Source organism: Barbus barbus (assembly GCF_936440315.1).
Source record: "Barbus barbus genome assembly, chromosome: 13".
Lineage (NCBI taxonomy): Eukaryota > Metazoa > Chordata > Actinopteri > Cypriniformes > Cyprinidae > Barbus > Barbus barbus.
Window position 1 is genome coordinate 28,773,869 of NC_136741.1, and position 13,010 is coordinate 28,786,878.

The window sequence follows — 13,010 nt, forward strand, 5'->3', positions numbered from 1 at the left end:
CATTTGGGTTCCCAACAGACGGAGACTTATGTAAACATGGCCTGATTCCTGGGAAAAAATACTCATCCTCCTCATGCAGACTCAATATTCATGATCCAAGCCATTACTGCAATGGATAAAAATCAGTTGACATGAATTGCTTTATGCAACACACTAATGTTTTTCAGAAATAGGATATTTAACAAGAAAAAAAATATATTGTTGAGGTGAGACCTGAATGAAAATGCAAATATACCCATCCATTAAATACATTTTAAAACATAATGCATTTTTGGATCATTAACCAATAACACATGTGGTCATGAAGAAGGTTTTAAATGATTTTTGTAGTGAATGAATAACACGCACCAATGATTTGCTCACAATAAAATCAGGAACATGAATTTGAAAGTAAATAGGGTCGGGTTCCTGGGAAACTACGAGTTCTCTCACATAATAAGCGGTGAAAAGCTTTTCATAATAGGAAAATTTTCACAAGGAAATATTCGAAAAGCAAACCAACTCAACAGAGAAATAACACAATGAAGAGCATTTAGCGATCATTTTATGTGGTTCAGTCCTATTTAATTTCAGCACATGATTCACAACACGCAGCTCAGGAGTCCTGTCAGGTAAGTTAGCGGTTAGCGGTTTGCTGTAACGCTACATGAGCACTCTCATCTCAGTCTCTTTGACTTTGAGAATGGTTAATGATGTGGGCCCAAGCTGAAACAAGACCATGAGGGTAAAGTTACTCTCTCCGGCACACTAACAGACAACAAAGCAGGTCAGCAGTTTGAAGCATGCAAATCCAGTCCATCCTGCAAACTTCTGTATGAAACAAAGACACATTTAGACACCGCTTCCTATACAAAAACACATAAACAGCAGCCTAAAAAAGTATTTAGACACTTAAACCTAATGATACAATTACAGGTACATCTCAAAACCTTGAATAGCATGAAAAAGGTCAATATTTTTTGTCACTCATTTCAGAAAGTGAAACCCATATATTACATAGATTCATCACACATAGAGTGAAATATTTCAAGCCTTTATTTCTTGAAATTTTGATGATCAATGTTCGTCTTCTGGATCACTGCCAAGTCAGCAGTCTTCCCCATTATTGTGGTTTCAAAGAACAAGAGATACCTGGAATTTATACTGTAGGGATGGTCATTAATTGAAACTCAAATGTAAATATTCTAATATTTTGAGATACTGATTTTTGACTTTCATGAGCTGTAAGCTCTAATCATCAAAATTAAACCAAAAAGCTTTTGAAATGTTTTACTTTACATGTAATGAATCTAAAATATATGAAAGGTTCACTTTTTGAAATAAGTTACAAGAAAAAATGAACCTTTTCATGATATTCAAATTTTTCCAAATACTTTCAACTAAAAACAAAATCCCTTGCATTTAGAGCCAACAAGCTTGATGAGCCTAAAACCCTTCATAGTTTCACCAAAAGGAGCACTTTGAAAACACACACACACACGCACTTATCAAGAAACACATAACTTCCTGATAAAGGGAAAGGGAAGTGGTGTGTGGCCAAGTATGGTGACCCATACTCTGAATTTGTGTTCTGCATTTAACCCATCCAAGTGTACACACAGTAGTGCACATACACCCGGAGCAGTGGGCAGCCGGGGAGCAGTTGGGGGTTCGGTGCCTTGCTCAAGGGTCTCACCTCAGTCGTAATATTGAGGGTGGAGAGAGTGTTGGTTATTCACTCCCCCACCTACAATCCCTGCCGGATCTGAGACGCGAACCCACGACCTTCAGGTTACAAGTCAGACTCTCTAACCATTAGGCCACGACTGCCCCCTTTCATCTTTAAACTTTCCATCATAAACTTGACATCTTTCAGTATCTGTAGCAATGAGAACCTATAATTATCTAAATCCCTCATTCCAGTATGAAATGACTTGTAATTTGGCCTAATGGTTTACAGAGGAAGATGATGATCTACGGCAGCTGAGGGGTGAGCTGCATTCATATAGTCTGATGGCACGTGAAGATTACATTCACGCCAGTCATGATGAGAACGTGGATTGTAAACGTGAAGTGTTTCTGTAGAGGATCATGCAAAAAACTGCACTGCTGTATTCAGTACGTGTTAACCAGGAATGTGGATGTTCTGGTCAGGCAAGGTCTTTCACGTACGTGGCGTTGACAGGCGACTGTCCTCAGCTACTTTGAAACTGCTGCTTGTCAAACTACACTGTAAAAAATGATTTTCTGGTCACACTTTAGTTTGGGGAACAATTTTCACTATGACTTTTTTCTCTCAATAAACTCTTAATATTAACAGTTACTTAAGTTTAGGTGTACGGTAGGGTCTAAAATATTGTCATGCAGAATAAGGCATTAATATGTGCTTAATATTCACTAATAAACAGCCAATAAGCTAGTATATGCGTGCTAATGAGCAACTTGTTAATTGTGAGAACTTGTCTACAACCTAGAGTGTTGATTTTTAAATTGTATATAAAATAGATTATTAGAATACAATTCAAATTTAGCTTTATTATTTAAAAAAAACAACAGTTTTTCTATCTCAAAATTTCACGTTTAATTCTATTTAATTCAATGCTATTTCTTTGTAATTATTTGTGAAATTTACTAACAATTGTTAAGTGAAAACCTTTTTTTCCATTTTACAAGAAAACATTAAGTACATACTGTAAAATAGTAAACATGAATTAGTAATTTACCGTTGTTTCATTTTAAATTAAATATGGTATTTGGAATTAAACGAAATAAAAATTATCGTAAAGCAACTCTTTTGAAAGATTAGTTACGTAAGATATTCAAGTACTAACATAAACACTAAATTACATTAAATCTATATTTAGGGGACCTTTTCTTTAAGATCTGATCAGTTTTCTGCCATAAGAATAATAAGGGTGTCAGGTAGGGTGAAAATCAACTAAACATTGATTTTGCAACAAAAAGCACCAGTAAAATTAAGTTTGTAAACACTATGGCTTTGAAATGATAATTCATTTAAGTAAAATATCCAAACTAAACAATTTACTGAAATCAATCAGTCCTCCATGTTATGCTACATTACTGACTGAAAAGTTAGTAATGCTACTATTTTTAGTCAGTAACTCCCCCAAATCTGATTTAGCCTATATGAATTTCAAAACATTTGATATATTTCTCTATAAAACATGCTGTTTGTTACTACGCTTACAAAATCTGGCTTGTAAAACAAAAACTTTATTGATGTATGGTCTTTGGTAACACTGTTGGCAAAGTTCTGCAAGTCACATGTAAAGCATCACATGTAAAGATTTGCGATTGTAAATGTATGTTACACATCTAAAACTCCCAAAACAGTTATGCTAATAGATCACATTTTATAATGTTCGATTTTCATAATTATGTACATACAAAAAGACAACAAATAAAAAAAGCAAGCAACAAAATGCAATAAAGGCAAAAGTGCACTACCAAGAAGGTGAGCAAAAATAATAAATGATTAGAATTGATAACTATTTTAGGCACTAACTGGGTTACTAGTAAAGCACTAGTATGCTCAAGGCCTTCCAAGAGGTATTCAGCAGGTGGATCGGCAGTTATTGGCTTGTGTAACAAAAGTTAGCATTTTACCTGAATCTGTAATCATGATCAAACATTTTAAATAATCCAACTATAAAAGGATCTGCTCCCACCAAGCAGATATTTATGTTGACGTGGATATGAAAGGTAAAACCTGATCTCGGATCAGCATCTTTACTCTAGATCTCCGGTTTCTCAGCCGCTTTATGAAGGTATTTGGTGAAGAAAGTTGATTCTGAATCAGTCCTACAAGAAAACTTCAACATCTGAAGAGTGCATCTTCTTTTCAAGCTCACCTATTCACAGTATCTCCTAAAAGCTTCTAGATTAAGAGTGATCTGTAGTCAAACATGCATATACAAAGAGACAACAAAACCATAAAATGCTAATTAGCATTCAATGTAGGCTGTCGCACACACTTCTACACACAAATCCGCTTCATTAGCACTGGTAAATAACAAAAGGTGGAAAGGCTTACCTGTTTAATAAAAATAATAATAATGTAAATATTGTTTTCCTTGCAATTAGCTACTATTGCATCAGTCCACCGTGAGAGGCGGTGATTCTAGGCCTCACTGAATTAATACAGTACTTTATAGTTAAGCAGCTAATTGCAAAGTGCATTTTAGAGTCTCTTAATGCATGTCTTCAGTGACACGAGAATCACATTTTCGTACAAACACATGAGAACGTTTGGAAGACTATACGCGTAACCTCCTCAATCATGCTATCCAAGGGTAATACTCAGCGGCAGACAGAGAGGCTACATTTAAATCAACACCATCTGCTTTGCCAGCTAAAGTGGCAGACCGGAAAAAAAAAACATAAAAAGTACATGCCCCATGAAGGAACGGTTTGTATGTAGACTAGGTTTTACACTCTACTGAAAGTATTATGTACAAAGTACTAACGCTGCCTTCAAATCCTGTAAGAATGATCATATTTACAACATGAGCCACAACAATGTCGTAATCACCAGTGGAGGAACTTGGGATTTTCTTTAAGCAGACCTTCTGAATTTAGAGCCATGCAAATTTAATAAATAAATAATTATTCTTGGTTTTGGAAAATGATGTTTGGAAAAATGTGAGGAAAAGCTGATTTTGAAAATATTTTATGTACTGTATGTTATGTTAGAGGACTTGTCCAAACAAATATAATATATAATAATATAAAAAATATATTTAAAATATATTTACCTTTCTAATTTTCTGTGGAAAAAGAAAATACTGATAATTAACATTAACAATATTATCTATAAAAATGTTTTATACAGCTGGGTATATTATGAATAACACAAATGTATAATTAATACATGTTTTAAATGTAAATAAGTAATCAATTTACTCTTTATGCTGTTGCTCAATCACTATTGCTTCTTGTTTTTAAAAAACACATCTCAAACAAAATCACTTGAACACGTCGTAAATATGATTTCCGAAACTTCCCGGAAGAACTTGCAGGCAGCATTAGTACTAAGCATTTTGTTTTTATTACAAAGACAAATGCACAAAAAAACACTCCTCGCCTCTCAACCCTGGTTGATTTTTTGTCTTGTGTAGAAAAAAAGAGCAACAATCACACTCCAAGAAAACTGTCATCCCAGTTTTTTTTTTCATCCCAGACTGTTGCACAGTCACAATAACAGCTATGTACAAGAGTCGACCAGAAAGAATGTTCAGTCCGGCCCGGCATTACTGAGGTATGTTGTTCTTTAGCTCAAAGCGACTGTATACCTGTTTGGATTGGTATAACTTGTTGTACTGGTTGACAAGGTCCAATTTGCTGTGACCCAACGTCATGCGTTTCTCGTCCCGCCGATGTATCCTGTCCCTTGGGATGGGTCCTGGTGGAGGAGGACCTTGCTTACTCTCTGGTTCGTTCTGAGAAGGATCTGGCCCGCCAAACGGAGAGGAATGAGTAGGAATCTTCTGGAATGAGTAGGAGTCCTTCTCTTTTGAGCTGAACAAATCATTGAACTTACTAACGAACGGGGTGGGAAGTCGATATTTGGAGGTGATCTTGTTGTCGGTTGGACACTGTTGAGTTGGTGATGGAGGTTTTGGAGAACTGTAGAGACCTGAAGTCTGGATTTTGGATGTCTGTCCGGGAATGTTTGAGTGCAAGTAATCCGTCGCACCTATTTTGGACCATTCCACACCAGCGGTTTGACCCAAGGAAGTGCGCTCGACCGCCTGACTCCCACTCGGAGAACCTCTTCTATTGTGGGGTCCTGAAGGCTTTTGAAGCCCCGGACTCGTGACGCCCTTCCTGTCAGGAGGCTTTTGAGAGTTTTCGGGGTTCTTCTTGTCTGCTGTGACTTTACTAGGTTTCATGCCTGGAGGAGCTGCTTTGATGCTGGAAACGCTGTCACTGGATTGGCTACTGGAGTGCTCAGAATACACTCGCTCCCTGCTGCTGTAGTCTGCAAGAAAGTCCAAGCCAAAGTTTGGTACCGGCATGTTGTAAGAGTAACTGGGCAGCCCTTCATCATCTGGATTGTAGAAACGGTCTATTATTTGGGAATCTGCATATATGCAACGGAATTCGCGATCAAAGCATTCTGTAACTTGGCCGGTGAAGTGCATTAGCATGTTGTTGTGAACCATGCCTGAAAGCCATGTAAAACTAGAGGGAAGAAGAGAGAGAAAATGTCATTTTTGATACTTCATGGAAAATTGCATAATTTACAGGAAGATAAGATTCTTAAAAATATCCCATCTAAAGGAATCATTCATGAAATATGAGCAGAACGAGTTATTGTATAATCGATCATAAAACCAGTCTTGCATAAATCATTGCATTGTTGCACAGAAATGTATTCTGTTTTATTTCATTTTGAAGCGTAACAAAGTTTTTCTTGGAAAAATTCCATAATTTACAGACATTTATAATTTACAGGCATTAAATATAAAACGGACTATAAAATGTCACATCGATACAAATGGGTTCATTCATGAAACATGAGCAGAACATGTTTCTGAAAACCATTCTTAATGGCATAAACCGTTGCATAGAAATTAATTCTGCTCGGGTTTCATAAATGAGGTTCAAAGATTCTGTCCTGCCAGTTTTATGGATGGTTCAGGTGAATTATACTAACAAGTGTTTAACTAAGTTCAAGCTAACCATCTGTTTATGGCATTACTCAAATGTCTTGCATAATACTGAAGTAAAAGAGCATGTGATAAGCTTTACATTAGATCATTCCGATTTGTAGGTTAACCCTATAAAGTCTACAGTGACGTATTTGATATATGAATTTCTAGGGCTTGTAAATGAACAACATGATCAAAAATTGGCTGAAAAACCTGTTGTACACATGTTGCCTGATTGATAGTTCATAGTTTTTTAGCAAGTGAAAAGCCTTTTAGTACCATTATAAAAATGTCTACCTTTAGATTTTCCTGTGAATTACTTGTTACTTGATTATCCATACATAATTTTTAGAAAACCATGCAAAAACATGAGTATCATCAGGCCGCCGAGGAAAGTTTATTTGTTCATCTCTCAATCGTCATTGTGTTGCATTGCATCACATATTTTGAAACTACAGAGCATTAAATATCATCTTACCAAGACATATTATCGAGAGATTTATATTTATACGGATTTTATGCAAGTAGTCTGCTACACTGTGAACATACGGCCAAGTATTGTGACCCATACTCGGAATTTGTGCTCTTTAACCCATCCAAAGTGCACACACACAGCAGTGAACACATACACACCGTGAACACACACCTGGAGCAGTGGGCAGCCATTTATGCTGCGGCGCCCGGGGAGCAGTTGGGGGTTCGGTGCCTCGCTCAAGGGCACCTCAGTCGTGGTATTGAGGGTGGAGAGAGCACTGGACATTCACTCCCCCCACCTACAATCCCTGCCGGCCCGAGACTCGAACCCGCAACCTTTGGATTACGAGTCCGACTCTCTAACCATTAGGCCAAAACTTCCTGCCCACTGTTATATAGATCTCACTGATTTGCATTACAAGCTGAATTTTTTGCTTATTTTTTGGTCATATAAATTTCAGCAACAGCAAGAAATTTATACGACTCCCCAGAATTTTAAAACTTTATCAAAAAGTTCAATAAACTTTCATTTCAAAAAACAAACTATTATTTGTCAATATGTCAGGCTTTACAGGGTTAAAAGAGCTCAAAATACAGAAAACTGTATCCCAGCATGCATCAATCTCAGTTAATAATTTCCTTCCTGGTGAAAAAGATCTAAAAAGTCTAATCTTAAATTGTTAGTAATACATTTGCAATCAATTTCCCTTTGAACTGTATGGATTTCTAATCAAACAAAACTCCCTGTTGTCTATTATGTGGGCAAAGCCGGCTTTAACACATGAGAGTGGCCTCACCCACTATCCACACTACTGTGTGCTAACACGCATGAATTTATCCACGGGCCGCTATCAGTCGCACTAACCCTGAAATAACAAGACAACTCCTTCACAAACTCATTCCTCCTAATAATCATAACTGAGGAGCAGATTAGCCTGCAAGACTGAGATCGTTTGTTGGGTCTTAACAAGCATAATTGTTCAAAATCAACATAGTGCCTGCATAATTCATCAGTTTAACTAAAAAAAAATCCATCAAATTAGCCACAGAGGCTTGAAATCTGACAGCGACGACGGCGCTGAGGCTAATGCTAATGCTCAGGCAACACGTCTCTGAGAAATGCAGAATCATCATGTTTTCATCTACAGATGTCTGCTGGAGCGCATGAGGTTCATGTCCTGCCAGAATGCTGCCATGCGCTAAAATTATTTACATAATACAGAGTGATATGAGTGGAATGAGATAAGCCTGGACTGATGGGTATTTCAACATGAATAATTTAAAGCAACTGAATTCCTCCTGTCAAAAATGTGTGTTGCTTCTAGCGTAGTTGGCTTTGAAAAACTTGCAGTGACATGCTACACAAACATACGGGTTAGCAGGTACAGCATGTCTGGGTTAATATTGTCAACTAAAACTTCTAAAAACAGTTTTATTGAAATAAAGCTGAAATGAAAAAAATATTAGATAAAAAACTTGTGAAAATGAGTTCTTAGCAAATAACAGAAATACGTTTAAGGTTGAAGCACTCAATGCAAAAATAGGGCACAACGTACTGTATTAATATGAAGGAATTTTCCATATTAATTTTTTACTGGTGTTTTCCCTGCATTTTGAATTTATTATCGTGTTTTAGGGTTAACGGAAATGTCAGTAAAATTACTGGATAATGTCCAGGCAGGAAATGAACAGTATTTTTTAACAGTGTAGAATTACTTAATGGAAATAAATAAACTAAATCTAAAACTAATGTTTAAATAAATTAAACCTAACTATATTTAAAAACTAATTAAAAGCACACTCAAATGAAAAATAAAAATAAATACTAAAATTAAAATGAAAAAAAAATTAAAAATTATTCAGAGATTCATAAAAATATATTATAGTATATAAAATAAAAACAGTGGTCTGGCACTGCCATGTACTAAACTTTCAGCTGTTAATTCATATACCTTTTATCAAATCAGCCCTTTATAGATTTAACAACTTTATAGATGTAACCAGTCAACATCATCTTAACACTGTGGTAAAACCTGCTCATCATTTAAGCAACATGACTCTTAAAGCACCATCGTTAAAAGATCTCATTAAATTACTAAGATTTACAGTAGTAAACATAACTCAAGTAATTGTTGGTAAAAAAAATAAAAATCAAGATTACATAACAGGATTTTTAAAACTAAATTACACAATGCATAAACAACAGGATTAACATACCTATATGATCCAGCTATGACTTCCTCACAGTCAATGAGCATGAATTTTTCTTGAACCTGACCTGTGAATTTTTTCCCACTTTTGGTGCAATACGTGTCTCCACACACACTTCTTATCCGCATATTCTGAAACAAAGCAGCATTAAATAAATGTTAATTAATCATTTGGTTAAAAACACAGAGAGTATATTTTGAACGCAATTAGAATCTGAGTTTTGGACTGGTACACAAATAATATTAGCAACAGAATAAAAAGCTGTTTTGTTTTGACAAAAATGCTTTTGAAATGTGTGCTCATTCATCTTGACATTTGCTGTTGACTGACAGATTTATTCATATACAAATCTGAGAACACCCAACGTATTGAACACTTTCTTAAGACAAGGATAAGAACTTGTGAGCTGGACCACACCATTTTTATGAAAGCGTCAGCGTCTGACTTACACTCAAGTGTGAATTCTGGACGTCCAGTTCTGAGCACATGTTCAAAAAATAGCCGAGATTCTTCTCGTCCAGTACAATATACACTGGAACCCGGCGCTTGTTGGAGGCCTCCATTAGGTCACAGAACAAGTCGACGTCTGTAAAAATATCCATGACTACAGCGATAACCTGTGGTGTAAAAAAAAAAAAAAAAAAAGGTGTTAGGGCATGCATTAAAATAAACCACAAACTCTAAACATTCATCACTAATTACTTTATTACTTTCAGGGGATCATTGCATGATAATTATCAAGCAATTTAGATGCTTGGAATGTTTAATGTATTTTTTATGCAATTTCAAATGCTCCAAGTGATCTCACCTAAATTTAGTCACAGCAAAACATTTGGGACATTTAAGTCACACTTATAAAATGTCTGAATGTAACTGTAACAAAAAAAACTTCACTTTTATGCAATGGCTTTCCATTATCCACTTAACTGCTGATTTTAAGTTAATTTATGACGTGCATTTGAACAGCACTGTTTTAAAACTAAACCAGCTTTATATTTGTTAAAAGCTTTATTTGGAAAGTCTTTTTATGCTCATTGTTTTGATATTTGTAGCCATTTCAAAAACATTTACACAGGTTTATGTGTGGCAAAATTGATTTTTAGGAGTCTGATCATTTCTTAAGCACAATCTGTGGTGCATAAAAGTTATAACTGAAAAAAAAAAACATTTAAAAAGAATCCAGGCTGTCCAAATGAACCTGTCTGAAAGATGTTAAATGTATCTTGTTTACGTGTGACGTCACACGTCACATACAAAGCAGCCACATAAATGCAAGTTTCATGGAAAACTTTTGTAAACCACAAGGAAACATCATTAGAAAAATGTTTTGTACATTTTTTCTACGGTACGAGTGTTTTTCTTACCTTCTTGGCTTTCCTAATAAGAGATCGAATGAGATCTTTGACATTTTGCGACTTGTCCCTCTGGAAGTGTATCTGCGGTTCTGTGGGTCCAAGTCGGTTGGAAACCTCTGGCCAGCCCAGCTCCAACAGTGGCGGCTCTGCGTCGGACATCATGGGGAAATAAGTCCCTGAAGTGAGCTCGGAGACCGTGTCCCCTTCCTCTAGGTCCACTCCATTAGTACCGCTCTCCTCGACGCCACTTTTGGCCACATTCTCGGCGATATAGCGTATTTCCAGCGAGGAAAGAAAGTTGACTTCTCTTTCGTCCTGCAAGACCTTTTTGTACTCCTTCTCTCCGTGCTCCAGGAGCGCGTCGGTGGCGAGCCGAGCGGTTTCGTTGTGGCTGAACTCGAGCGATGTTGTTCCTTGTCTCCAGGGGTTCTTCACCTCCTCCAGCCTGTTGGCGAGCTTTCCGAGCGCTTTACGCGCAGGGTTCGGCGTCGGACGCAAAGCCTCTGAACTGATCATTTCCACGACTGACGTTTGTCCAAGTAATCGGAGTTTACAAAAGCTCAAACAAGCATTCAGTTATTAAAGCAGGTGTATTCCAAAGCTGACCTTGTTTTGTGGCATGGTACTTGGAGTGCGTTATTCCCAAAGGCCTCTCCGAGTATTGTTGTGAGCTGCTGGGAAACTCAACACTGCGCTCCACCTGCGCGCTCACCTGCCCTGTTCACCCAGCGGCTCCGCCTCCTCTGGCGTCATGTGGAAAGAAACCTATGGCAGGCCATGTTAACAACATATACTTGATGGAAAAACGCAAACCAAAAATATAATTCATTGTTAATGGATATCTATTTATGAAATATATCATATATGAACACTAATCATTAAAACTACTAGTTATTATACATATTATTATAAATAAAATAAAAGAACAAATGAACACAGCACAAGACAAGAATTAAATAAATATAATTATTAATGTTTATGACATATATAATATATTAACAATAATATTATTAACATTATTATCACTAAGAATACTAATTATTATACATGTTAATATAGATAAAATATAAGATAAAACAAATGAACACAACACAAAATAAGAAAATAATTAAATAAATATTATTAATAATGTTTATTTATTTATTGGTATTACTGTTGAATAAATGTTTGAATTCCGGATCTATTCCGGACGACTTGAAAATGGCTATGGTTACCCCGGTTCTCAAGAAGCCCTCTCTTGATGCCTCTGTTTTAGATAATTAACGGCCTATATCCACCTTACCGTTTATATCAAAAGTAATGGAAAAAATTGTGCTCCTACAACTTCAGTCTCTTTTAAATGATAATCACATCATTGAAAAATTTCAATCAGGGTTCAAACCACTCCACAGCACTGAAACCACCCTTGTAAGAGTTTTAAATGACATTTTAATGACTACTGATTCTGGTGTCTCTGCTGTGTTAGTGATGCTAGACTTGTCATCTGCATTCGACACTGTAGATCACGAGGTACTCATTTCTCGTTTGGCATCTCATGTGGGACTGGGGGGGGGGGGGGGGGGGGTGGTTTTAAATTGGTTTAGATCATTCTTAACAAATAGGAGATTTGTGGTAAAAACTGGATTTTTTTTCTCGGCCCCAGGCAACATAACCTGTGGAGTTCCTCAGGGTTCTATTTTATCTCCGGCACTCTTTTCTCTTTATCTTCTTCCTCTGGGGTCTATTTTCAGGAAACACAACATCTCCTTTCATTGTTATGCCGATGGCCTACAAATTTACTTGCCTATGGCTAAGAAAACAAATTCTGCCTTTGATGCCCTTACTGCTTGTCTTGCTGATGTCAAATCATGGCTTTCTAAAAACGTTCTGTTCTTGAACCCAGGTAAAACCGAAGTTATTGTTTTTAGTCCATCTGAACGTATCCAACCCAACCTCGGAAAATAAATTCCTTTATCTCTCCCCATGTTCGGAATCTGGGTGTGGTGTTTGATAATTATTTAAAATTTGATAAACAAATTAGTGCTGTAGTAGGTTCTAGTTTTTTCCATCTTCGTTCGCTTTCTAAAATCAAGATCTACTTCACCCCTACACTCCGACGAGGGCTCTAAGATCAGAGGGTAAACTTCTCCTCCAGACCCCTAGACCTCGCCTAAAAACCAGAGGATCTAGAGCATTTGAAGTGGCTGGCCCTACCCTCTGGAACAACTTACCAGTTCACATTAGAATGGCTTCCACTTTATCTGAGTTCAAGTCATATCTTAAAACGCATCTTTTCTCTCTGGCTTTTAACACGTAGTATGTGTGCTTAAATGGTTTT

The 13,010-nt window shown here is 36.6% G+C and overlaps 1 protein-coding gene across 1 annotated transcript; it reads right to left on the reverse strand.

Annotated features, from left to right (window-relative positions):
* Positions 1 to 5,026: 5,026 nt before the first annotated feature.
* LOC306879714 (protein FAM83C-like) lies at positions 5,027 to 11,428 on the reverse strand. The gene is made up of 4 exons (XM_079432858.1): positions 10,703 to 11,428; positions 9,788 to 9,955; positions 9,345 to 9,469; positions 5,027 to 6,183 (listed from the first exon to the last, which is right to left on the reverse strand). Exons 1-4 carry the CDS (start codon positions 11,207 to 11,209, stop codon positions 5,250 to 5,252), a joined length of 1,734 nt encoding a protein of 577 aa, XP_079288984.1. The 5' UTR covers positions 11,210 to 11,428; the 3' UTR covers positions 5,027 to 5,249.
* Between the last annotated feature and the right edge of the window lie 1,582 nt (positions 11,429 to 13,010).